This window comes from Marmota flaviventris, chromosome 17 (assembly GCF_047511675.1).
Source record: "Marmota flaviventris isolate mMarFla1 chromosome 17, mMarFla1.hap1, whole genome shotgun sequence".
Lineage (NCBI taxonomy): Eukaryota > Metazoa > Chordata > Mammalia > Rodentia > Sciuridae > Marmota > Marmota flaviventris.
In genome coordinates, this window is record NC_092514.1 from 55,795,482 (window position 1) to 55,822,582 (window position 27,101).

Here is a 27,101-nt window from a genome sequence, read left to right on the forward strand (position 1 = left end):
TGGTAGCACATGCCTATAATCTCAGCAACCCAGGAGGCTGAGGCAGGAGGATCTCAAGTTCAAAGCCAGTCTCAGCATTTTAGCAAGGCCTTAAGCAACTTAGCGAGATCTTCTCTCAAACACTAAAAATGGCTGGGGGTGTGGCTCAGTAGTTAATTGCTTCTAGGTTCACTCCCCAATATCAAAAAATAAAATAAAATATGATATTATGATTTGCAGTTCTCCAAAGAATGGGGAGAAAATATACTAAAAGACTAGACCAGGAAAGCACTGTCCTAACAACCTAAAATTTAGATATCAATAAATTGTTTCTCACTACAACAAGGTACCTGCCACAAGCACAGGCTTTAAAATACCCAATTAATTACTAGGTTTAGAAAAAGTTAAGTTCATGGAAAAAAAACAAACAGTGGTTTGAAATACCAATTTGAACAGATTAGTCTCATCAAAATCATTTGTAGTAATTAAAGTAGATTCCCAATTCTTCCCATTGAGGTTTAATTCAAGTCATCTGGGTGTGAAAACCAAACAAAGGAATTTTTATGTTAGCTTTAAAAGCTCCACATTGTTTTGATCAGCCACCAAATTCAAGAACTATGGGAATAGTTAGTTCCCATCTTCCAGTAAGTATATCAAAAGGAAAGGCGGTACCTTCTTTCAAAATAGTTCTTTTGACACAGCTTCCAATTAGGGTGTTATAGGCCACCTGGTGTCTGATTATATTCAGGATAAGAGGAACTCGACCAGGGTGCTGAAAGGTGATTTTGTTAACAAGTGTTCCCTGTAGACTTCTGCCATCGGGAAGAGGAGCATCCTTGTTGAGGAAATAACAGTGTTGCTGACCTGGAAGAGCCTGGCAAAAAGAACAAAGTAAATGAATACTATTTACTAATCCATCGTATTCTGACACAAACTACCCTAGAAAAAGTCTATGGCTCAAAAAGCTCAGCAAAGTCTTAGAAAGTAATAGAACTCCACAGTATATTCTCTGACTAGCAGATATGATAAATGTTAATCAGTTGCTCATCTGGCTGAAAGATTAAGGATTCCTTCTTAGGAAAACTCTGTGCTGGTGCAATCCTAACTTAGCTAACATAAAAATTCCTCAGAAATTTGTACTAAAGAGGTTTCTTTTTTTTTTTTTTTTTTTTGAGAGAGAGAATTTTTTAATATTTTATTTTTAGTTATCGGTGGACACAACATCTTTGTATGTGGTGCTGAGGATCGAACCGGGCCACAGGCATGCCAGGCAAGCGCACTATCTCTTGAGCCACATCCCCAGCCCTGTACTAAAGAGGTTTCTAAACCATAAGTGCAATATCTCTTGTGGCTTTTTCTTTCTTTTCTGTTTTTTTCCTTTGGTTAGGGGTGATGGGATTGAACACAGGGCCTAGTGCCTGCTGGGCAAGTACTCTACCACTCAGACATATCCCCAGGCCTTTTCCCAAAAATTTCATTTTGAGACAGTGCTCCTAAATTGCCCAAGCTAGCCTCAAATTTGTGATCCTCCTGTATCAGCCTCCCAAGTAGTTGAATTACAGGAGTGCACCACTGTACCCAGCTCAAAATCTGTATTTTTAATAAAACATTCTTTATAATTACAATGCACCCAGAATTTGTGAACTACTGATAGTCTAGACTGTCATCAAACATTCAAAAAAATTTAAGCCCAGATGAGGTTTTGCAACATTTCATAATTGATTCATCCCAATACTTTGTTCTTTAATGTACTTAAAGGACTTTTCCAATTATAAACTTATGGTGCATGAAACAATAAGAATTTTTAACATCTAGCTGTAAACTTGTAAAAGGCAGGATACCATTAAAAGATTTTCATCTCATTGAAGAATGTCAACAAAGAAATATTCACTGCTGTTTCCCAACTTGGAGGCTCATGGCCTTTTTCTTTAGTATGTATCAGAGATTTTTGTAATTTCTTGTCTGAGTGAGGAAACAGGTCATGACCAAGCCATCTAAATGAAGGTGTCAGACCCCACAATGCTATAAAGAAGATTCTGATCTTGGGTCTAAACATAAGTTACAACATTCGAGCTCCACAGGGCCTTACTTACAGCATAAAATCGCATGTTGTGATTTAAAGGAATGGGGTCAGGATCCTTTGACAGCTCAAATTGAGTGATCAGTTCATAGAGGGGTACGTAAGTTGGCTGAGTCTCAAATAATGGAATTCCTAGGGGAAAAAAGATTAATATAATGATCACATTAAGATCAAAATGTTCAGAGCTCAATTTTCACTTCATGATTTTTTTTTTTTTTTTTGGTCCCAGGGATTGAACTCAGGGGAACTTGATCACTAAGCCACATCCCCAGCATTATTTTGTATTTTATTTAGAGACAGGGTCTCACTAAGTTGCTTAACAACTCACTTTTGCCAACGATACTTTTGAACTCTCAATAATCCTGCCTCAGCCTCCAGAGCCACTAGGATTACAGTCATGTACCACCGCACCCAGCTCCCTTCATGATTTTTACATTCACCCCTTTATTTAAAAAATACTTACTAAGCATTTATAAAACACCATTAATATATATACCCCTGGTTACTTCTTTCAGGTCTACAAGACTATAAGCAATCCAGGGTAATCTGAATTTGAATTTTCTTGCTCACATCTATACCAAGTATTAGCTCCTGTTGCTCAAAATATACCAGCAGTTTGGTAAAGCCTTTAAATAAAGAAAAAAAACAAAAAACTCACCTGTGCAGTTTTGCAGTTTCTGAACAAATGTTCTAGATACTGGGATTGGTTGGGGAAATTTCAAGAAGAAACAAGCAGGAAGATCAACACTGTTGGCACTGGTGATGGAGGAGAAGGAAGGGGTCCTTCAAAAAAAAGGGTAGGAGGAAGAGTTGGATTTTTTTTTTTCTTAAATTCTAATTAATTACTTATTTATTTTTGGTGCTGAAGATTGAATCCAGGGGCACTTAACCATTGAGCTATATTTCCAGTCTTTTTTTATCTTGATTTATTTTTTTTTAAGAGAGAGAGAGTGAGAGAGAGAATTTTTTAATATTTATTTTTTTTTAGTTTTCGGCAGACACAACATCTTTATTTGTATGTGGTGCTGAGGATCGAACCCAGGCCGCATGCATGCCAGGCGAGCGCGCTACCGCTTGAGCCACATCCCCAGTCCCGAAGAGTTGGATTTTGATTTGGTATGAAAATGAAAACTCCAACATCTATTGTTAGACATGTATCACAGACAAGTATTTACAGGGTCTGTCAAAGGTCATTCTTTGAATTTCCTTCTAACAGTTCCTAAACATAATCTGTTAATGCTTTCAAACATTTATCCGGGACTAGACTTAATGATACAGCATGTATTCAACACAGGCAAGGAGCTGAGTTCAACACACAACATCAAAACTCATACCTAAAACAACACATTTATTCAAGGCAGAGAATGTTTGCTATGAGCAGACCTTAGAAGAAAAACATTCAAATAAATACTGTACATAAGGGAAATTAATGGAAAAAAAAAAAAAGTAGTCAAGCTCTAAAAATTCAAGTGGTAAGAGCCAAATGAAATATTATTTCACATTGGTATTTAAGTTAAAAATATGGACTTTGCTTCTCTAAAATTATGTTTAACTTACCATTTGTTGTCAACTGGATGTGACCCCATAATTAGTGGTGCAATTGGGAGTTTATACATAGTAGATGTTCCTTCAATTGTCACTGATGCATTCATGCCCAAAGATCGAGGAACTAGGAATAGGAAAGAAAAAAGATATTCTTCAAAATAACACAAATTAGCCAACTGGATGTGACCCCATAATTAATGGCACAGTGGCACACACCTATAATCCCAGCAGCTGGGGAGGCTGAGACAAGAGGATCCTGAGTTCAAAGCCAGCCTCAGCAATGATGAGGTGCTAAGCAACTCAGTGAGACCCTGTCTCTAAATAAAATACAAAATAGGGCAGGGGATGTGGGTCAATGGGAGAGTGCCCTTGAGTTCAATTCCCGGTACCAAAAAAAAAATTAAGTGGATCACATTAAAAAACAACAACCTCATTATATATCAGCCATAACATATCAGATACTTAATTCCTATATAATTTCATGGGATAGAAGTTATCTTTTTAGCCAACCACTACTTGTTTCTGCCAGTAAATAAAATACAAGAAGCAACAGATTCCAAGAAAAAAAATTTGAGCCAGGCATAGCAGCAAACACCTATAATCCCAGCAACAATAATTCTGACTTACTGGAATTACAACAGTGTACCAACAAGCCTGGCTTCAGAAAGAAATTTTTTAAAAGGGCTCATTAACGACACGTATTTTATCCAACTTCAAAATACATTTTAAAATGATTATAATTATGCAATAGAGCCAAGGATTGAAGTTATGAGAGGACAAAATGACTTATTAGGCCATTTCCCACTATCTTTGGTTATAAAGTTCAAGTAGAAAATAACATCCATTGCTGTAGTTCCTTTAGTAAGTTGACTATCCTGTTCCCCTATAAAGAAATGAGAAAAGGCTAGGAGAAGTACCACACACCTGTAATTCCAGCAACCTGGAAGACTAAGACAGGAGGATTCTAAAAGTGAAGCCAGCCTCAATAACTTAGACCATTAGCAACTTAGTAAGACCCTGTCTCAAAAATAAAAATTAACGGCTGGAGATATAGCTCAGTTGGTAGAGTGCTTGCCTCACATGCACAAGACCCTGGGTTCAATCCCCAGCACCACCAAAAAAAAAATAATAAAAAATAAATGAAAAAAATAAATAAATTGTGTATTTTAAATAAATAAATAAAAATTAAAAGGACTGGAGATATAACTCAATGTTAATATACCCCTGAGTTCAATCCCCAGCACAAAAAATAAATAAAGCTCTTTCTATATGTGTGAAAAAATATGTGTGTGTGTGTGTGTGTGTACATATTTACATATGCACATGTATAGAGATTGTGCGTTTTGTATCAGGTACATGTGGTAAGGACAGAAAACAAATTAAATATCAAACCAAAATTAGAGGCAGGCTGGGCAATCAAAGTTTACAAATATTTTAAAAACATTGGACAAAATCTTCAGTTGTTTTACAGCTAAAGACTTACCATTATTCTCATGCAAAATGATAGGAGATGCAGTCTTATCATCCAACAGGTCAGAGGGAGAGGCATAATACTTCATGTTCATTAAATGACCTATGAAAAATAAAACTTATTACTGCATCTTTATTAGTATATTACAAATAAAGAACAGATTTCACACTTCTATAAACCTATATACAAGAAAATAGTTTCATAGTTATGAGAAGCCATGCTCTAAAGCAGTTGGCAAAACATGACAACAGTTTAAGTACTGGGGCTGGGGTTGTGGCTTAGTGGTAGAGCACTCGCCTAGCTGGGTTCAATCCTCATCACCACATAAAAATAAAATAAAGGTATTACACCCAACTACAACTAAAAATGAAAATATTTTTAAAAAAGTATTCATTCTGAAAGTAATAATTTACTTCACACAATTGGAAAACAAAGAGGGGAGGGTAGTGCAGGTATTGACACCTTAGAACTCCTTATAAAATATAGAAACAACTAATACTTTTCTCCCTCTGCTTATGTCTTTATGAGCTCAAGGTGAAATTAAAAGTAATGACTCTGGGCAGGGATTGTGGCTCAGCGGTAGAGCGCTCGCCTAGCATAGACAGGACCTGGGTTCGATCCTCAGCACCACATAAAAAAAAGGCATTGTGTTGTGTCCATCTACACCTAAAAATATAATAAATATTTTTAAAAATAAAAAATAAATAAAAGTAATGACTCTGAAACTAAAATTAGACATTTTTCTAAATAATTAAAATAACCTACCCCCACTCCTGGGAGTGAGATAGCCAACACTTCCATGAAGAATCTTATCCAAGGGACCAGCATTAGTTGCTTTCCTGCAAAACAAATTATCTATTTAGACACAGAAGGTCTTAGCAGCCCTTAAAAAAGTCTTACAATGTGGTCTGGGGTTGTAGCTCAGTGGTAGAGTACTTGCCTCGCATGTGTGAGGCACTGGTTCAATTCTCAGCACCACATAAAAATAAAGATATTTTTTTAAAAAGTCTTCCAATGTGCCAGCTCTGGTGGACACCTCTGTAACTCCACTGGCTGGGGAGGGTGGGAGGCTGAGGCAAGAGGATGGCAAGTTTAAAGCCAGCCTCGCAACAGTGAGGTGCTAAGCCACAGTGAGACTCTGTCTCTATAAAATACAAAAAAAGAGCTAGAGATATGGCTTACGCCCTGAGTTTGATCCCTGGTACCCCTGCCCCCCAGAAGTAGTCAATATAACTAGGCACAGTCAAAAAAAGTCTTAAAATACAAGTAGGCACAGTGGTACATGCCTATAATCCCAATTCAGAAGCTAAATCAGGAGAATCTGAAATTCAAGGTCACCCTGGGCAATGCAGCAAGACCATTTCTCAAAATGAAATGAAAAGGGCTATAATATAGCTCAGAGGTAGAGTCTCTGGGTTCAATCCACAGTACTATCCAAAAAAAAAAAAAAAAGGCCTTATAATGAAAGATGCACTGGGTTTGATCCCCAGCACCACAAAAAGAAATAAAAATAAGTCTTATAATAATACCATAACAACTCTGTTCTGTAATTGGGGGATATAACAAATATACTTCCCCTTCAAAATAAATGGATTAATTCTAAGGACACATCATTATATAATATGGTAAACATAAATTACAACTTCACTACTATTTATCAGATTGGAGTCCAAGTTTGATGAATTATCAGATAAAATGTATGAAATACCAAACAACTTAGTGATACTGAATCTCATAAATGGAACATAAATATTATTTGGAAAGGGAAAAGAGATAATCAAGATGAACAGTATTTTGTTAATGTATAATATAGACGTGTAGTGTAATAATACATATCCACAATAGAGATGTATAAATAATAGGATAATACCGTGGTTGAAAAACCAAGAGTCACATAGAATTGATTCTTTAGTCAGTCTTACCAGTACATAATTGCCATTTTAGATAGATCTTGTTCTAAGGATTGGAGAGCCAAGTACATTTTAGTCTTCAGTTTGCTGGAGAGCGGATGAGGATAAAATATGAGTTAAGTCATTGAATGTACATGTAAGTATATGTGTGGGTATACACAGACACAAACACATACTGATACAGAAAGCACAGCCCTGCATGATAGCACATGGCTATAATCCAAACAACTCAGGAGGCTGAGGAAGGAGGATCCCAAATTCTAGAACACCTTTAGCAACTTAGCAAAACCCTGTCTAACAATAAAAAAATAAAAAGGGCTGGACAGTAATAAGTGCTTCTGGGTTCAATCCCAGTACCAAAAGAAAAGAAAGAAGGCCTAAGGGTAAGAGCATATTAGAAACAACTAAAGAAGACAAGAAAAAAGGCCTAAGGGTAAGAGCATATTAGAAACAACTAAAATATTTTGTTTTTTATTTCTGTGGGGCTGGAGACTAAATCCAGGGTCTTCTGCATGTTAGGCAAACACACTACCACTGAGTCACATTCCCAGCTCTAAAATATTTATTAAAAAAAAGACCTAAGTATGAATTGGTGGTATACACCTGTAATCCCAGATACCTGGGAGGCTGAGGCAGAAGAATCCCAAGTTTGAAGCAAGCCTCAATAACTTGGCAAGACCCTATTTCAAAATTTAAAAATAAATAAATAAAAGGGGCTGGGCACACAGGGTGAGGTGGCACACATCTGTAATCCCACCAACTCAGGAAGTCGAGGCAGGAGGATCATAAATTGAAAGCCAACCTCAGAAATTTAGTTAGGCCTTAAGCAACCTAGCAAAACCCTGGCTTGAAATAAATAAATACATAGGGCTGAGGATTTACGCTCAGTGGTTAATACCCCTGGGTTCAAACCTTAGTACCAAAAAAGTAAAAATAAGAGTAAAAAAATTAAAAATAACAAGTTATTGGTTCCACAATAATTCCTTTCATCCTAGAAATCAATGTTAAATGCATGTTAAGAATACTCTGGGAGATAGAGATATAGCTCAATTGGTGGAGTGCTTGCCTCTTATGCACAAGGCCCTTGGGTTCTAATGCCCAGCACCACAAAAAAAAAAGAAAAGAATGTTCTGTATTCTGGCTTTATAACCTACTAATGCAGATATTAAAAGATTTTTAAAAGACACAAAAGTCAAAAACTGAGTTGCACTGAGTAGAAATCAGTAATGACGTTATGACAAGAGAGTTAGCAAATTTCTAAGCATACATGACTTGTAGACTTATACTGGTTCTTCTAAAACATAAAAAGGAAATAAATACATAAAAATACTTACTTGTCTCCTGGAAGGTTATACAGATTAACAAGGCCCTTAAGATGCTTAGAAAATTCATCAAAATTTTTTTCCCTACAAGAATTCAGGGAAGAGAAAGAGAATACAAAATACAATTACTACTCAATTTTACAATAAAGTGCCAAAATTGGCTTTTGTAATCGGCTTTAAGTTTCTTGAAGTTAAATCAATAATAGTAAAAGAATGGCTGGGGTTGTGGCTCAGAGATATAGTGCTCGCCTAGCATGTGTGAGGCCCTGGGTTCGATCCTCAGCACCACATAAAAATAAAATAAAGATGTTGTGTCCTCCGAAAATTGAAAAATAAATATTAAAAAATTCTCTCTCTTCTCTCTTTAAAAAAAATATATATTGTGTCCACCTATAACTAAAAAATAAGTATTTTTAAAAAACAGTAAAAGAAGAAGAAATACTTTCCTTTCTCTTTCTGCCCCATTTTTCTGGAGAAACTGCTAATAAGCAATATGAAAGTCAATCAGCTAGGCATAGTGGCACACATCTATAATCCTAGAAGCTTAGGAACCTGAGGTAGGAGGATCCAGACTTCAAAGCCAGTCTCAGCAAATTAGCCAGGCCCTAAGCAACTCAGTGAAACCTTGTCTCTAAATAAAATCTAAAAAAGGACAGGGATGTGGCTGAGTGATTGAGCACCCCTGGGTTTAATCCCCGGTACCAAAAAGTAAGCAATATAAAAATCAAAAGACCTGATTAATTCACATACCAATTAGTTACAAAATAATGAAACCTAGTTTAAGTGGATCATGTTTTTTGGTGGGTTTTTTTTTGTTTGTTTGTTTTGGCAGCAGTGGTATCAGGAGGGATTGAACTCATGGGCTGTCTACCACTGAGCCAAATCACCAGCACTATTTTGTATTTTATTTAGAGACAGGGTCTCACTGAGTTGCTTAGAGCCTTGCTTTTGCTGAGGCTGGCTTTGAACTCGAAATCCTCCTGCCTCAGCCTTCTGAGCCACTAGGATTACATGCATGCGCCACCACACCCAGCTCCTTTCCTTTTAATATTTAACTGCCACTGAATGCCAAGAGAAAAAAAAAAAATAGTAGTAGTACACACCTATAATCCGAAGTACTCAGGAGGCTGAGGCAAGAGGATCACAAGTTAAAGGCCAGCCTCAGCAATTTAGCCAGACCCTGTCTCAAAATTTAAAAAGAAAAAAAGGGTAGCCTGGGGATGAAACTCAGTGGTAAAGCATCTCTGGATTCAATCCCCAGTACCACAAAAATAATAATAATAATAAATTTTTTAAAAGTTTTTGATTATAGAGGTAAAAATGAGAAGCACATAAACTAGGAATATAGAACATTTGTAGGCCTATAACAACCTAAAAAAAACAGGAAAGGCAGCGAGGACTCTGAAAACAAACCGCATGACCAGATCTGCCCTTGGAAAAAGAAACTACCACCATGAAGTTTGGCATTCTAGGACTAAATAGTCAGGCTTGGAATCTTAGCCAAATGAGGTCTTGTGAGTAGGTTTAAGGATCCAACACATTTCAATAATTCATCTCTTTACAAACTTAAAGGAAAACAAAAGCTCTAGAAAGCTAAATAGCCATGATAATCCCAAGCATGTTATCAGTCATGCTCTGAGCATTTATAACCCATAGTATTATGAAGATTGGAGGAAAAAAAAAAAGACAAGCAGCAACAAAATGTATTCCCTACCTTAATATTACCATTTATACTAAGTGAATGGAAACATCATAAAAGGTTAAGATTCATTCTGAGGCCGGGACGGTGGCGCATGCCTTTAATCCCAGAGGCTCGGGAGGCTGAGACAGGAGGATCACGAATTCAAAGCCAGCCTCAGCAATGTTGAGGCACTTAACAATTCAGTGAGACCCTATCTCTAATGAAATACAAAATAGGGCAGGGAATGTGGCTCAGTAGTTGAGTGCCTGGGTTCAATCCCCATTATCGAAAAAAAAGAAAGATTCATTTCTGAGGTTCCCAATTCTGAACAGGCTTATAAAATAACTTAAGAATACAACCAGTTCCTAAGTTAGTACAATCTCCTACTACTCCAGGTGAGAGCCAGAGATATTGGCTTTTTCTAGAGTATGATGGTATTACACCTTGGCACAATTACTGATTCACTGAAATTATTAAAAGGTTATTTTTTTATATTGCATTACAATTTTTAAGAACTTGTTCAAAATTGGCTATAAGCACATTAATCTTACAACTGAGAAGACTTAAGCAAAATTTCTTTCCTCGATCTTACACTTTAAGACATTGCTCATGTGGTACTTGAGAACTTCCAAGTTTAAAACAAAACTGATATAATAGTTTTTTAAAATTTTCAGAAAAGGCCGAGCAGTATGACACACGCATATAATCCCAGAAGTTGGAGAGGCTGAGACAGGAGGATATTGTTCAAAGCCAGCCTCAGCAAAAGCAAGGTACTAAGGAACTCAGTGAGACCGTGTCTCTAAATAAAATTCAAAATAGGGCTGGGGATATGGCTCAGTGAAGGCGTGCCCCAGAGTTCGATCCCTGGTACACCCCCCCCCCAAAAAAAATTAAATTACCAGAAAATTTTAATCTGGATTTTAAAAAAATATTTTTTTTTAGTTTTAGGTGGACACAATATTTTATTTTTATGTGGTGCTGAGAATCAAACCCAGGGCCTCACGCATGCCAGGCGAGTGTGTTACCACTTGAGCCACATCCCCAGACCATGGACTGAAATTTATGTATGGAAATTTCTTCTTAATTCAAAAGGGAAAACAAGTCAGCAGAAAAAAACACAAACCGATAAAAGACTATCTTCAAACCTACTATTTTTTATCTTGACAGATTATTATATATATACCTTAAATGTAATATAATTTTTCTGAAGATCAATGTGAAAAGTTGTTTTCAAGATACAGACTCGGGGGCTGGAGATACAGCTCAGTTGTTAAGTGCTTGCCTTGCATGCACAAAGCCATGGGTTCAACCCCCAGCACCAAAAAATAAAAAGACTGGGGGTTGGGTTTGTAGCTTAGTTATAGAGCGCTTGCCTAGCACTGGGCACTGGTTTCAATTCTCAACACAATATAAAAATAAATAAATAAAGGTTCATCTACAACTATATATATATACATATATATACATATATATACATACATACACACACACACACACACACACACACACATACATATATATATATTTAGAGGCTGGAGTTGTGGCTCAGCAGTACCGCGCTCTCCTAGCACGTGCAAGGCATTGGGTTTGATCCTCAGCACCACATAAAAATAAATAAAATAAAGGAATTGTGTCTAATTACAACTAAAAAATAAGTTGTTTTTTTTTTTTTTTTTTTAAGATAAAGACTCAAATTTTCTCAGGACTCTTCTGACTCAATGATTAGGCTCCATTTATTTTGGTTCCACATAAAATTCCTAACGCTACATCAGTAGCTCTCCATCAGTGTGATTTTTGTTATCCATCACAACATGTGACAATGTCTGAGAATGTTTGTTTAGCCAGGCATAATAGCGCATATCTGTAATACTAGCGACTGGGGAAGCTAAGGCAGGAAAACTGAAGGTTCAAAGCCAGCCTCAGCAACTTAGCAAGGCCATAAGTAACACAGAGAGACCCTATGTTAAAAAGTAAAAATAGGGCTGGGGATGTGGCTCAAGCAGTAGCGCACTCGCCTGGCATGCACAGGTCGCTAGGTTTGATCCTCAGCACCACATCTAAATAAAAAAATAAAGATGTTGTGTCCACCGAAAACTAAAAACTAAATATTAAAAAATTCTCTCTCTCTAAAAAAAATTTTAAAATAAATAAAAAATAAAAAGAACTGGGAATGTGATTCAGTGATTAAGCACCTCTGGATTCAATCTCCAGTACCAAATAAATAATAAACAAACAAATATTTGTTTTGTTTCTGGCAGTGCTGAAGATTAAATCCTGGGTCTGACACATGCTAGGCAAATGCTCTACCACAATGCTCCATTCCCCAGTCCCTGGAGATATTTTTCATTGTGTCACAAATGAGGGGATACTACTGGCAGACATAGAAAAGGCCATGGATGCTGTTATATATCCTACCATGCACCAGATAGCCCCCAGAGAAAATAATTTTCCAATCCAAATTGTCAATAATATTGAGGTTAAAATCCTTGGACAGACTGAGTAGGCTTAAAAGTCTTTCTAACTTAATTCTGAATGTCAACATGTACAGATTGAAAAATCTTGGCCAAGAAAATAAATTTCTATAACAAGAAACTAAATGCTGATCATTCTCAAAACCAACTATAAACAAGAGCAGAGCCAGCTGTGGTGATACATGTCTATAATCTCAGTGAGACAGGAGGATCACAAATTCAAAGCCAGCTTCAGCAATGGTGAGGTGCTAAGTAACTCAGTGAGACCCTGTCTTTAAATAAAATACAAAATAAGGCTCAGTGGTTGAGTGCCCCTGAGCTCAGTCCCTGGTACCAAATAAAACAAAAAAAAATAAAAAACTAGAGTAGTGGCAATGCCTATAGTCCTAGCTACCTGGAAGGCTTAAGGCAGGAGGAAAGCTTGAGCCCAGTTCCACACCAGTGCAGGCATTATAGTAAAACTCTATCTTAAAAAAAAGTACAGAACTGTCAGTATCAAGGAATATGAATGTTATTTGCTCACCTTAACTGTTGTACAAGCTCTGGGCAGCTCTAAAATTAAAGAAAGTACATTAAAACATTAAACCATATTAACAACTTTGAAAACATCAATTTTTTTTAATTAATGCACATGCTTTATAACAAATATTATAACTACAGAAGGCCCTTATATTAAGATATCAAAAAGCATATTCTTCCTACTAGGTGAATAATGGGTTTGGGGTGGGAAATTAAAAATAAATATACATGAAATAGTTTATAAAGGAATCAACTTTCAGTAGCTTGCTTAAAATATTAGGAACTCTCTTTAATGCCATCCCTGGAATTATACCAAACTGACTGGTTATACACATTTTTACATTCATTTCTATTAAATGATTTTTCAGATTTCTGTCCTTGATTTTAATCTCTGAAAGGATGGGAACTGTATGATTTATTTATTGTTCAACTGCGGCTCATGTTTGTTGATATAAAATTTAAAAAGTTCCTCTCGTGTTTCCAGTTATCAAAGCCCTTGGATGATGTCAGAGATGGACGCACATTACTCTAAATTTCATTCTAAAGCTACTGATGTAGCCCATAACATCATCTCTACAGTGGCTCAAGAAAAAAACCTAAACCCAAACTAAACCCCAACAATTCATTTTTAAATCAATGTTCCTATGTAAACCCCATAGATTCCAGTGAAATATCAACAACACATACCACAGGATTCTCCCCATGGTGAGCCACTTTTACATCACAAAGCTGTCCTGCAGGATCTAACTGCACTTCCACATAGAACATATCTGACGTGATGTAACATTCAGTGCCACTGGCACTGAGATGAGAGCCCAGTCTAGCAGGAACAAATCAAAACAAAAATTAATAGAAGACACAGAAATAAAGCCACCCAAAGTTAACACTAAGTTAAACATTCTGCCTACAGATAAGGCTACATACCCATTCTGTCTCGCTATTGATTCCAAACGGTCAGTCATTGCTGGTAAAGATGTTACTATGAAAAAAGAAAATCACAAAGAATGTTCCAAATAAATGGTTTATTCTTCAAAGACAGAAACATACTAAGGAGTATGTATATCCATCATTCCAAAGCCATAAATATATTCAGTAGTTCAAATACCAATAATTTACACAAAGTTCATTGGTACAGTTTCACTGTGAGGCTAAGGTAGCAATAAGGTTAAGATAAGACCTACATGAATACTATTAACCTTCCTCTTTTCCTTTTTCATCACTCCTTATTTTGGACAAGTTGTCTTTAACTGAAAGAAAATATATTATCTGTTAATGCAAAGTCAGGCACAGTGGCATGCCTATAGTCCAAGTTGCTTGAAAGGCTGAGACAGAATTGCTTGAACCTAAGAATTTGGGCTAGTCTGGGTAATACAGTAACATTCCATTTCTTTATTAAAACAACAAAAAAAAATAGCCTTCTTCTTACCTATTCCTACCTGCTAATGCTAGAATAAGGAAGATGAACACCAAAGTCAATATAAAGGTACAGCTTAAGTGGTAAAGTGTGTACGTGTGTACTTAACATGTATGAATCCTGGGTTCAATCCTCAAAACCAAAAAAAAACAAAAAACAAAAATCCATCGGGAAATGTATGATGTCAAGATCATTGTACTGTTATGTGTAACCAATTAAACAAACAAACAAACAAACAAATGGGCTCAGTAGTGCACACCTGCAATCCCAGCAACTCAGGAGACTAAGGCAAGAGAATCCAATTTCAAAGCCAGCCTCAGCAACTTAGCAAGGCCGAAGCAACTTAGCAAGACCCTGTCTTGAAATAAAAGATGCAGCTCAAGGACTGGGGTCGTGGCTCTGTAGTGGAACACTTGCCTGGTTTGTGAGACTCAAAGGGTTCTCAGCACCACATATAAATAAATAAAGATCACTGACAACAAAAAATATTAAAAAAAGATGCAGCTCAGTGGTTAAGCTCCCTGGTTGAAATCAATCCCTGGTACCAAAACAAAAAACACAAAAAGAATTGTGTGGGGGCGCTGGGGCTGGGGCTGAGCAGTAGAGCGCTCACCTACACGTGTGAGGCCCTGGGTGCGATCCTCAGCACCACATAAAAATAAATAAATAAAGGTATTATGTCCAACTACAACTAAAAAATGAATACTAAAAAAAAAAAACAAAGAAGACTGAGGTTGTGGCTCAGTGGTAGAGCGCTCGCCTAGCATGTGTGAGGCACAGGGTTCGATCCTCAGCACCATATAAATAAATAAATGTACATAAAAAAAGAATTGTATATGTGTGTACATACTAGATGTCTGTGGGATATATATGCATGTATATGTATATGCATACATACATGTACAAACATTTAAGTGTGTCTGCACACATATAGGTATATATATGCATATATACACATGTATGTCTGTGTATTCATGTTGTATATGTATGCATATAAACAAACACCCTGGGGTAAGTAAAGCAGATTTTCCAGGCATGAAACAGACCCTGGGTTCAATACCAAGCTCAAGAAAAAAAAGGAGGAGGGGCTAGGGTTGTGCCTCAGCGGTTGAGCGCTCGCCTTGCACTTGCAAGACCCTGGGTTCTATGCTCTAGTACCATATAAAAATACATAAGTAAAATAAAGGTATTGTGTCCAACTAAAACTAAAAAAAAAGAAAAAAAGAGGGGAGCTGGGTATGTTGCTCACTAGTACAATACCTCAATATTCACAGCATTGATTTACAACAGTCATAAAACACAAGCAACTGCCTGGAGCAAGTGCTGCACATTTTAATCTCAGCTGCTTGGGAGGCTGAAGCAAGAAAATCCCAAATTTGAGGCCAGCCTGGACAACTTAGGAAGACCCTGTTACACATAAAAAAAATTAAAAGGAGGGCTGGGGTTGTAGCTCAGTGGTAGAGCGCTTGCCTAGCATGTGTGAGGCACCACATATAAATAAATTTTAAAAGTCCATCAACAACAACAACAAAAAATATATATACACATACATACACACACACACACACACACACACACACACATATATAAACGAATGAATGAATGAATAAATAAATAGGACTGGGAATATATCTCAATGGTAAAGTGCCTGTGGGTTCAATTCCAGTAGGGGAAAAAAAACAAAAGAACTATATAATTAAGATAAAAAATAAAAATAGTTAAAATGATAAATTTTAGGTTATATGTATTTTACTACAAATACAAAAGAAAAAATTACTCAAGTGAATCACATTCACTTGTGGTGGATCACAGCAAAATTTGTGTGTCTATCTACTTCTGTGGTGCTTGGGACTAAACCCAGGGCTCTGTGTATACTAAGCATACACTGTACCACTGGGCTGCATTCACAGCTCCTTAAAATCTGTTTTTTACTTTCCTGTCTCCCCAAAAACAGAATTAGTCATTATAAGTATGAATAATCAAGCTCATGATTTAAATTTTATGTTTGCTTTCTTGAAAACATTCTAGATAGCTAAAATGTCCATCTTCTGGGCTGCAGATGTAGTTCAATGGTAGAACGCTTCCCTAGCATGGATGAGGCACTGGGTTTGATCTTCAGCACCACATAAAAATAAATAAATAAGATAAAGGTACTGTGTCCATCAACACTTAAAAAAAAAAAAAATTTAATTCAATCTTGTGGGGCTGGCTCAGTGGTAGAGTGCTTGCCTGGCATGTGTAAGGCACTGGGTTTGATCCTCAGGACCACATAAAAAAATAAATAAAAGTATTGTGTCCATCTACAACTAAAAAATAATTTTAAAAAATTCCACCGTCTGGGCTGGGGTTGTGGTTGAATGCTAAGAGTGCTTACCTAGCATGTGTGAGGCACTGGGTTCCATTCCCAGCACCACATATAAATAAATGAATAAAATAAAGGTCCATCAGCAACTAAAAAACAAAAATTTTTTAAGTGTATCTTATCGAGAATTAATTAGAAAAGAATAGGTACAGAAGAAAATCTCTCTTTTTTTTCTGCTATCTTATATCTTCATTAATTATCTTTTAAGTCTCTATCAGCCTCCAAAGTAAGATCACATTCAAATGTTTTAAAGTTCAGGAATCAGGAGTTAGGGTCATGGCTCAGTGGTAGAATGCTTGCCTAGCATGTGTGAGGCACTGGGTTGGAGTCTCACGACAACATAAAAATAAATAAAGGTTCACCAACAACTAATAAAATATTTTTTTTTTTCAGGAAAGAGCCAGACGCGGTAACACACCACCTGTAATCCCAGTGGCTCAGGACGCTGAAGTATGATGATTGCAAGTTCAAAGCCAGCCTGAGCACCTTAGTGAGGCCCTAAGCAACTCAGCAAGACCCTGTCTCTCATGAAATATAAAAAGGGACCCACGATGTGGCGTGATGGTTAAGTGCTCCTGGGTTCAATTCCTGGCACCACTACCCCGCCCCCCAAAAAAAGTTCAGGAAAGAGCTGATTTCAAATCCATAAATGAAAGTAAGAACAACACATAGCAGAGAAAGTTGACCTACCTCAATTTGTATTTCTAATATAAAACAGACTTTCTTAAAGAGATTTTTATAAAATCAGTATATTTCAAAGATATTTACAAACCTTTGAGAGCCTTCTGTAGAGTCTCCAAACAGCTGACCAAATGTTGATGCCCTCCAGAACTCATCACAACCCTCTTCTCCTATATCAAGTGGGAAAACAATTGATGTAAAGACCAATGAAGTCAACCATGTTTAAGGTTAACATACATATTATCCTGAAAGTAATATTTTAGGATAGTTCATATCATCTATACAATCTATAGCCTCTTCACTATTACTCTGTCTATCCATCCAAAGGAAGAAAGTATAGCAATATCCATATATAGCAGAATATTGTATTCCTATATCTAAAGTAAGATAAAGCTTTAAAGAAAAATCCAAAGGAATGATTACCACCTAAGATTAGACAGATAAATGAGGTGGCTCATGAGAATTGGGAATTCCCAAATATACCAAGGTGTATGCAGCCTGAGAAACACAACCAAACCTTAGTCAGACTAGACTCTAGGAAACAGAATGTATAGTTCACAAGATAAACTTCCAATGAGCAAAAATTCAGCACAGTGTTTCTAACTTTAACTAGAGAAAAAGTTTCTTTATGCAAAACATTCCAGTCCCCAGCCGGCCAGGGTGGCACACTCAGGAGGCTAAGACCAGAAAAAGGATTGCAAGTTTGAGGCCAGCCTCAGCAATTTAGTGAGACCCTCAGCAATTTAGTGAGACTCTGTCTCAAAATAAAAAGGGCCAGGGATATGGGTCAGTGGTTAAGCACCCTTGGGTTTAATCCCTGGTATTTAAAAAAAAAAAAAAAAAAAAAAATTCCAGATCCCCAAAACGTGAAATTTTACAGTACAAAGGGTGTTTTTCAGATTTTTTTTTCATGCCCTAATAAGTCTCTCTCTTCTTTAATTCCATGCTCATCCTCATAAAACACACTTGATTTATTAATAATCTGGCTTCCTTTGTATCCTGAATAGAGAAGGGGGTATTCTGGGCAGTGAATATCAGTATTTTGGAAAATAGAAAAATAAACCCTGTCATAAGTTAATAAATAAGCATTCTGATTTCCATGCTAATTTACCGAGATTTGGTTAGTATGCCAGCTGATGAAAATTCTTAAAAGCCTTACTTGCATTTGTTTTTTCTTTCTTTCTTTTCCTTTTCTGTGTATGTATTGTTGGGTATCAAACTCAGGGCCTCAAACGTGCACTAGGAAAGCACTCTACTAATAAGCCACATTTCCTGGCCCCAAATTTTTGAACCTGTACAACTGAGATAAGTTCAAAGGGAAGCCATGGTTATGAAAACAAAACACTAGTAGTAGCCCAGGTAAAGAGAGGCCCTTAAGAGCCACCTGGAATCTCTCTATCTCATGTTCATGTCTTTAATGACAATATCACTTAAAGGAATATATTTCAAACAAGAATGTGATAGCCTTGGGGCTTTAAATAAGACCTCTTAATTTCCAGAGTGAAAAACTGCAATTCACTTTTTTTTAAATTTTTTTTAGATGTTGACAGACCTTTATTTTTTTCATTTATTTTTATGTGGTGCTGAGGATCGAACCCAGTGCCTCACACATACTTGGCAAGCACTCTACCACTGAGCCACAACCCCAGGCCCCATTTCTGATATTTTGATATCCATTATCTCATGTGATCCTTACAACAAAACTTATGAAAGGGGCTGGGCTGTGGCTCAGCAGCAGAGCACTTGCCTAGCATATGCAAGGCCCTGGGTTAGATCCCCAGCACCACATAAAAATAAACAAATGAAATAAAGGTATTGTGTCCAAATACAACTAAAAAATAAGTTTTTAAAAAAAAATTTTAAAAAATATGGAAGAGCAAATTGTCATAATGCTTCCATTTTCCTGATAAGAAAACTGAAATTCAAAGAGGTTATATTAATTTGTTGAATGTCAACTAGTAAATATTGGAGTCAAGGGAGTTTTTTGTTTTGTTTTTTGTTTTCGGCAGTACTGCAGACTAAACCTGGGGTCTAGAAGATGCTATTAGGCAAGTGCTCCAGTACTGAGGCACATCCCCAATGCCTCAAGTTCAAGTCTTTTTACAACAAATTTAATTCTTCTGCTAGTGCTGATAAGATCATTTTAAACACTAATCTACTAAACTGGACTTATTCTGAAACCAAAGTAAAATTTGGTAGGGAGAAGAGAGTAACAACATTAAGGGGCTGGGGATGTGGCTCAAGCGGTAGCACGTTCGCCTGGCATGTGTGCGGCCCGGGTTCGATCCTCAGCACCACAAACAAACAAAGATGTTGTGTCCGCCGAAAACTAAAAAACAAATATTAAAAAAAAAAAAATCTCTAAATTAAAGGTCCATCAAGAACCAAAAAAATATTAAAAAAAAAAAAAATTGGGTGTGGTGGTGCACACTTATAATCCCAGTGGCTCAGGACACTGAGACAGACGGATCACGAGTTCAAAGCCAGCTTCACCAACTCAGTGAGACCCTCCTGGGTATAATCCCCAGTTCAGAATTTTTCATAAGGAAAAATAAGAATAAGAAATAAGGGGGCTGGGGATGTGGCTCAAGCAGTAGAGCGCTCGCCTGGCATGTGTGTGGCCCGGGTTCGATCCTCAGCACCACATACAAACAAAGATGTTGTGTCGAAAAACTAAAAAATAAATATTAAAAAATTCTCTCTCTCTCTCTCTCTTTAAAAAAAAATAAAAAAACATTAAGTACAACATACAGAATACAGAAAAGTTTTGTTTTTTGTTTTTGTTTCTCTTTTGGTACTGGGGATTGAACCCAGGGGTGCTTCACCACTAAGCTTAAGTCTCAGCCCTTTTTATTTTTTATTTTGAAATAGTTAGTGAGACTGGTCTTGCCTGCCTCAGCCTCCTGACTTGCTGGAATTACAGGTACATACCTCCAGGCCCAACTAGAATACAGAAAAGTTAATAAATCACAAGTGAAGCAATCACAAAGTGATAGAGCATTTAACTACATATAACTACAACCAAGATCAAAAAAATGGGAATAAGGTTTCCTATGTGATGTCACTGTCACAGGAATCATATGAATGAACTCTTTTTGGTATCAGGGAATTTAACCCAAGGGCACTTAACCACTGATCCACATTCCCAGCCCTTTTAATTTTTTATTTTGAAACGCATCTTGTTAAGTTTCTTAGGCTTGCTAAAGCTGCTGAGGTTTGCCTCAAACTTGCAATCCTCCTGCCTCTGCCTCTGCCTCCCAAGTCACTGAGATTACAGGCATGCACCACTGTGCCCAGCAAATGAATGAACTTCTAACATTGAGCTTTTAGGAGCTGGAGTAGAGTGCTTGCCTGGAGTAGAGTGCTTGCTGGAGTAGAGTGCTTGCCTAGGATGTATGAGGCACTGGGTTTGATGCCCAGAACCACATTAGAAAAACCTAAACAAGCCAGGTACAGTGGCACATGCCTATGATCCCAGTGGCTCATGAGGCTGAGACAGAAGGATGGTGAGTTCTAAGCCAGCCTCAGCAACCACGAGGCACTATAAAACAACTCAGTGAGACCCTGTCTCTAAAATACAAAATAGGACTGGGGATGTGGCTCAGTGGTTGAGTGCCCGAGTTTATCCCCAGTACCCCCCGCAAAAAAAACTAAACAAAATAAAAATTATTATGTTCATCTATAACTAAAAATATTTTTAAAAAAACAAAAACACCACCACACAGAACCTTTAAACAGATCATCACTTACCCCTACCCCCATCTTCCACTTAACTGGCTAAAGGATCCCCATATTGGTGAATGATTAAGGAGGAAACAGCACTGTAAAGAGGTTAACAGTGAATAGGTGAAAATCTAGAGTTCACCTGCATTAAGAATGAAGCAAGGGCCAGGCACGGTGGTGCATGCCTGTAATCCCAGCAGCTGGGGAGGCTGAGGCAGGAGGATCATGAGTTCAAAGGCAGCCTCAGCAAAAGCAAGGTGCTAAGCAATTCAGTGAGACCATATCTAAATAAAATAGAAAATAGGGTTGGGATGTGGCTCAGTGGTTGAGTGCCCCTGAGTTCAATCCCGGATACAAAAAAAAAATATATAAAACAAAAACAAAAGAAAAAAAGAATGAAGCAAGGGCTATGGCTATAGTTCAATGGGAGCGCACTTGCCTAGCACATATGAGGCACCTGATTTGATCCTCAGCACCACATAAAAATAAGTCAAATAAAGGTATTTAAAAAGAAGAATGAATCAAAAATTCTTGATACTATACACAGTAAAGGTAATATCAAACCATAATGAAGGCGATTGACACAATGTCTCTTAGGCCAGATGCAGTGGCATGTGCCTATAATCCCAGTGATTTAGGAGCGTAAAACAGGAGGATCAGAAGTGCCAAGCCGCCTCAGCAACTTAGTGAGGCCCTCAGCAATTTAGCAAGACCCTGTCTCAAAATGAAAAATAAAAAGGGCTTGGTTGGGAATGTAACTCAGTGAAATGCCCAGGATTCAATCTTCAGTACAAAAAAAAAAAGAATGTCTCTTAACCAGACACGTTGGCGCATGCCTGTAATCCCAGGGTCTCAGAATGCTGAGGCATGAAGATCACAAATTCTAAGCCAGACTAAGCAACTTCATGAGACTGTCTCAAAATAAAATGAAAAGGATTGAGGATGTAGCTCAATGATAGAGTGCCCTGGGTTCAATCCCCAGGACCACACCAAAAAAAAAAGAGAGAGAGAGAGAGTGTTTCGATACCAGTATATCAAATATGCCTCTCACAGGTGTATTTCTTAGCACCTTTGCATGAAATAGCCCAATGTATTCTAACACAATTTTACAAATATAGTCAGCACTCTGTATCCTCAAATTCCACATCCTTGCATTTACCAATTATAGATGAGAAAACCCTGGTGCAGTGGTGCACACCTGTAATTCAAGCGACTCTGGAGGCTGAGGCAGGAGGATCCCAGGTTTGAGGCAAGATGTTAAGCAATTTAATAATCCCTATCTCAAAATATGAAATAAAAAGGACCAGGGATATAGCTCAGTGGTAAAGCAATCTTGGGTTTGAGTCCTAGTACAAAACAAAACACAATTTATATAGTATAACATTTATATAGCAGCATTTACATTGTGTTAAGTATTATAAGTAATGGAGAGATCATTTAAAGTATCCAGGAAGAAATTCATGGCTCATATACAAATACTTTGCTATTTTATAATACGGACTAAGCATCCATAGATTTTGGTATCCATGGGGAGTTCTAAAAACAATCCCCCCCAGATACTAAGGAATAAATGTATACATTCCTCCTCAGAAGATCCCTGAAATTGATAATCACCATGTATTCAAGTATTTTATGATAAGTAAAACTTAAGACACACTACTATAGGTAGTTTGAACAAATTCATGTTCCAAACTGAACTTCTTAAGTAATTATCTAAGCACAACTTCACCCATTTCAACACAATCCTCACCATGACTTGACGCACAAGCTTAATGGTCTCACTCCAAGGTCTATTTTGGTTAAATTTTGCATGGAGCCGTTCCAAGAGAGAACTCATTTTACTCAGCTTTTCAGATTCTGCAATATAAATCAGAAAACACTATTAGAAACACTTTATCAAGCCCTTCCACGATTTTTCTTACAAACGCAACCCCCATATTTTATCTAAGAATTCGGTTAAAATAGTTTATCATTTACTTCAAAGCACATAAAGTTGTTTGTTTTGTGGTATTGGGGACTGAAACCAGGAGTACTCTACTACTGGGCCACACCTCCCAGCCCTTTTTTAGACAGGGTCAATTCTAGCCTCAAACTTGCGAACCTCCTGCCTGAGCCTTCTGGGTAGCTAGGACTTCAGGCATGCACCACCGCAACCTGCAAGACCCTGTCTCTTAAAAGAAAACAACATGGACTGGGGCTGGAGCTCAGTGGTGGACCGCTTGCCCAGCATGTGTGAGGCGCTGGGTTGGATTCTCAGCACCACAAAATAAATAAATAAAAATAAAGATCCACTGACAACTAAAAAAATATATATTAAAAAAAAGAAAACAACATTTAAGCCAGGCACCCCTGGGTTCAATCCCCAGTATCTTCCCCCCACCCCACCCCACCCCACCCAAAAAAAAAAAAAACAGAGAAAAACAGACAATACAGACAGACACAGGGTCTCATATTCACTGGGCTAAGCTTCAACTTATCAGTTCCAAGCAAATCCTTCTGCCTCAACCTCCTGAGTAGTTGGGATTACAAGTGTACCCAGATTAAAAGAATCCTTCAATGGCAAGAATACACATACATTACAGGTCTTACAAAATGAAAATCAGAGAACACACATCCATGAGAACTAAAAAACAACCATTTCACTGGGCACACTGGTGCACACCTGTAATCCCAGCCACTTGAGAGGCAGGAGAATCACAGCTTCAAAGTCAGCACTGGCAACTCAAAGAGACTTCATCTCAAAGTAAAAAATGAAAGGGCTGTAGCCCAGAAATAGGCTATCCCTAGCCCATCCCTAACCATGTTAATATACATGAAATCCCTTGCATAATATATTTTGAGCATACATTTGAATTTACCCTTTCTATGGTTATTATTGGTTACTATTTTCTTTTTCTCTTTCTTTTATTTATTTATTTTTTTTTTTTTTGGTAGTTGTAAATGGACAGCATGCCTTTATTTTACTTATTTTTATGTGGTGCTGAGGTTCGAACCTAGTGCCTCACACATGCAAGCACTCTGCCACTGAGCCACAACCCCAGCCTGGTTGGTTACTTTTCTTTTTTTTAAAGAGAGAGTGAGAATGAGAGAGAGAGAATTTTTTAATATTTATTTTTTAATTTTCAGCGGGCAGAACATCTTTGTATGTGGTGCTGAGGATCGAACCCGGGCCACACGCATGCCAGGCGAGCGCGCTACAGCTTGAGCCACATCCCCAGCCCCTGGTTGATTACTTTTCAGTGTGAAAATACTGCCTTCCTTATTTTTATTTTTTAGTGGAGGGTACCAGGGATTGAACCCAGGGGTGATTAACCATTGAGCCACATCCCCAACCCTTTTATTTTTTGAGACAGGGTCTCACCAAGTTGCTTAGGGCCTTACTAAATTGCAGAGATTGACTTTGAACTTGCAATCCTCTTTTCTCAGCCTCCCATGCTGCTGGGATTATAGAAGTGCACCACTGCACCCAGCAACTTCCTTAATTTTGTTTTGTGATAATCTTAAGAGAGCTATTTATAAGTATGATAAAAAAAAAAAACAGGCTCTATTTGCCAATTTCAACTGTAATTAAAATTATATGGACAAAGGAGGACACGGTGGTGCATGGTTCATGAGGGCTGAGGCAGGAGGATTGCAAGTTTGAAGCAAGTCTGAGAAACAGTAAAATCTTGTAAAAGATTAAGAAAAAATGGCTGGGGGAATAGTTCAGTAATAGGACACCTCTGGGGGGTGTAATAGGACACCCAGTAGTGGGGGGGGTAAGGCCATGTAAAAGTATGTGAATGGGGAAGAGATAGATGGGTTATCAGCAAACAAGAGAAAGGTAGAAAACACTGGCTTCCCAGTCTGGACTAAGCATGTAAACAAACCTCCAAAGCCCTCCAACCCTAATTCTTTTTCTTTCTTTTTTTTGGTACTGGGGAATTGAACCCAGGGACACTTTACCACATGAATAAACATAATATGCCTGAGATGTTCTGTGAGGATATGGTGTGGACAAGTAAATGTGGAAATGACCGGTGAAATGCAAAATAAGAAATGCTCTTAAAAGGAGAGACATTAAGCCAGGCACAATAATGCATACCTGTAATTCCAATGATTCAGGAGGGTTAGCTAAGAGGATTGCAAGTTGGAGGCCAGCCTCAGCAAGTTCCCAAGCAACTTAGTGAAAACCTAAGCAATTTAGTGAGACCCTGTCTCAAAATAAAAAATAAATATGGTTGGGGATATTGCTCAGTGGTTTAGGCACCTCTGGGTTCGATACCCAGTAACAAAAATAAAAAATAAATAAAATAAAAATAAAAATAAAAAATAAAATAAAATAAAAAGCCAGGTGTAGTGGTACATGACTGTAAGCAATTCCAGAGGCTAGGGAGGGAGGCTAGCAAGTTCCAGTCCAGTCTCAGCAATTTACAGAGTTCCTAAGCAATTTAGCAAGACTGTCTAGAATTAAAAAATAAAAAGGTCTGGGGATTGGGCTGGGATTGTAGCTCAGTGGTGGAGTACTTGCATAGCATGTGTGAGGGACTAGGTTGAATTCTCAGCACCACATGCAAATAAATAAAATAAAGTTCCATCAACAACTAAAAACAACAACAAAAAAAAATTTAGCTGGGTGGCGCACGCCTGCAATCCTGGCGGCTCAGGAGGCTGAGATGTGAGGATCATAGCCAGCCTTAGCAATGGCAAGGTGCTAAGCAACTCTGTGAAACCCTGTCTCTAAATAAAATACAAAATAGGGCGGGGATGTGACTCAGTGGTTGAGTGCCTCTGAGTTCAATCCCTGGTACCAAAATAAAAAGAAAAGGTCTGGATATGTAGCTCAGTAGTAAAGCACCAGTGGGTTCAACACCCAGTACCAAAATAAATAAATAAAAATAAAATCTACTGGATGTGGTGGCACAAGCATGTAATCCCAGCGTTTCAGGAGGCTGAGACAGGAGGACTGCGAATTCAAAGCTAGCCTCAGCAAAAGCAAAGTGCTAAGCAACTAAGTGAAACCCTGTCTTTAAATAAAGTATAAAAAGGTTCTGGGGATGGGGCTCAGTGGTCAAGTGCCCCTGAGTTCAATCCCTGGTACCAAAAAAATAAATAAAATAAAATCTGGCAGTACTGGGGATTGAACACAGGGATGCTTCCATCACTATTATCATTCAGTGGTAGCACACCCCTAGGTTCTTTCACCAGTACTGCCAAAAGAAAAAATTTAAAAAGGCATTACTACTCAATATCAAAAGGAGAAAAAGTTCATAATCAATGGTGGGAAGAAAATAGAAAAACAGACAACTAATGTTGGTACCGAAAGATGAACAGATTAATTAGAATTAAGGTAATAAACTTTCCTTTTATGCTTTCATTTTCTGGAAAACTGATTTTGACTATGTGAGCCAGTTTATAGTTTTGAACACATTTCTACCAATTCTCACTTTAAAGTCATTCATCCAGACACAATTACAAATGCTGGGGATACAACAGTAAGAAAACTAGACAAAACTCCTGTCTCCTGAGGTTTCCATTTCCACTTGTTATCCCCTTGCACCCAAGAAGTGTATTTTTCTTCTTCCCTTTCAAAACATACATCTTCTTTTTCTTTTTTCTTTTTTAAATTTTTTTTAGTTGTTGACAGATCTTTAGTTTATTTATTTTTATATGGTGCTGAGAATACAACCCAGTGCCTCACACATTCCTGGCAAGTGGCTTCCCTGAGCCCCAGCCCCCATCTTCTTTTTCTTGAGATGCCTGCTGATGCTCAAATCAAACACTTTTTGAGCAACTATTATACACTACAGAGTACACATACTTGAGTAAGGCAGGGTCCCTGGTATAAGAAGCGCAAAACAAACTATGAAAGACAAGTAAACAGTAACAATAAAGTGAGCTGTAGCGGATGCAGGTCTGTAATCCCAGGGACTGGGGGCTGAGGACCTAAGCAACTTAGTAAGA

General features: G+C 37.6%; 1 protein-coding gene across 1 annotated transcript in view; it reads right to left on the bottom strand.

Annotated features, from left to right (window-relative positions):
• The window catches only part of Med1 (mediator complex subunit 1), a 36,614-nt gene that overhangs the window by 8,498 nt on the left and 1,015 nt on the right, over positions 1–27,101 (bottom strand). Inside the window, exons 2-14 of the mRNA XM_027923130.2 lie at positions 22,909–23,015; positions 17,527–17,605; positions 13,903–13,957; positions 13,666–13,798; positions 12,983–13,011; positions 8,320–8,391; positions 6,998–7,072; positions 5,841–5,914; positions 5,088–5,177; positions 3,617–3,728; positions 2,718–2,842; positions 2,073–2,191; positions 652–853 (exon numbers count right to left, since the gene is read on the bottom strand). Coding sequence (XP_027778931.1) covers positions 652–853; positions 2,073–2,191; positions 2,718–2,842; positions 3,617–3,728; positions 5,088–5,177; positions 5,841–5,914; positions 6,998–7,072; positions 8,320–8,391; positions 12,983–13,011; positions 13,666–13,798; positions 13,903–13,957; positions 17,527–17,605; positions 22,909–23,015 — 1,272 coding nt within the window. The remainder of the gene's footprint in view (positions 1–651; positions 854–2,072; positions 2,192–2,717; positions 2,843–3,616; positions 3,729–5,087; positions 5,178–5,840; positions 5,915–6,997; positions 7,073–8,319; positions 8,392–12,982; positions 13,012–13,665; positions 13,799–13,902; positions 13,958–17,526; positions 17,606–22,908; positions 23,016–27,101) is intronic.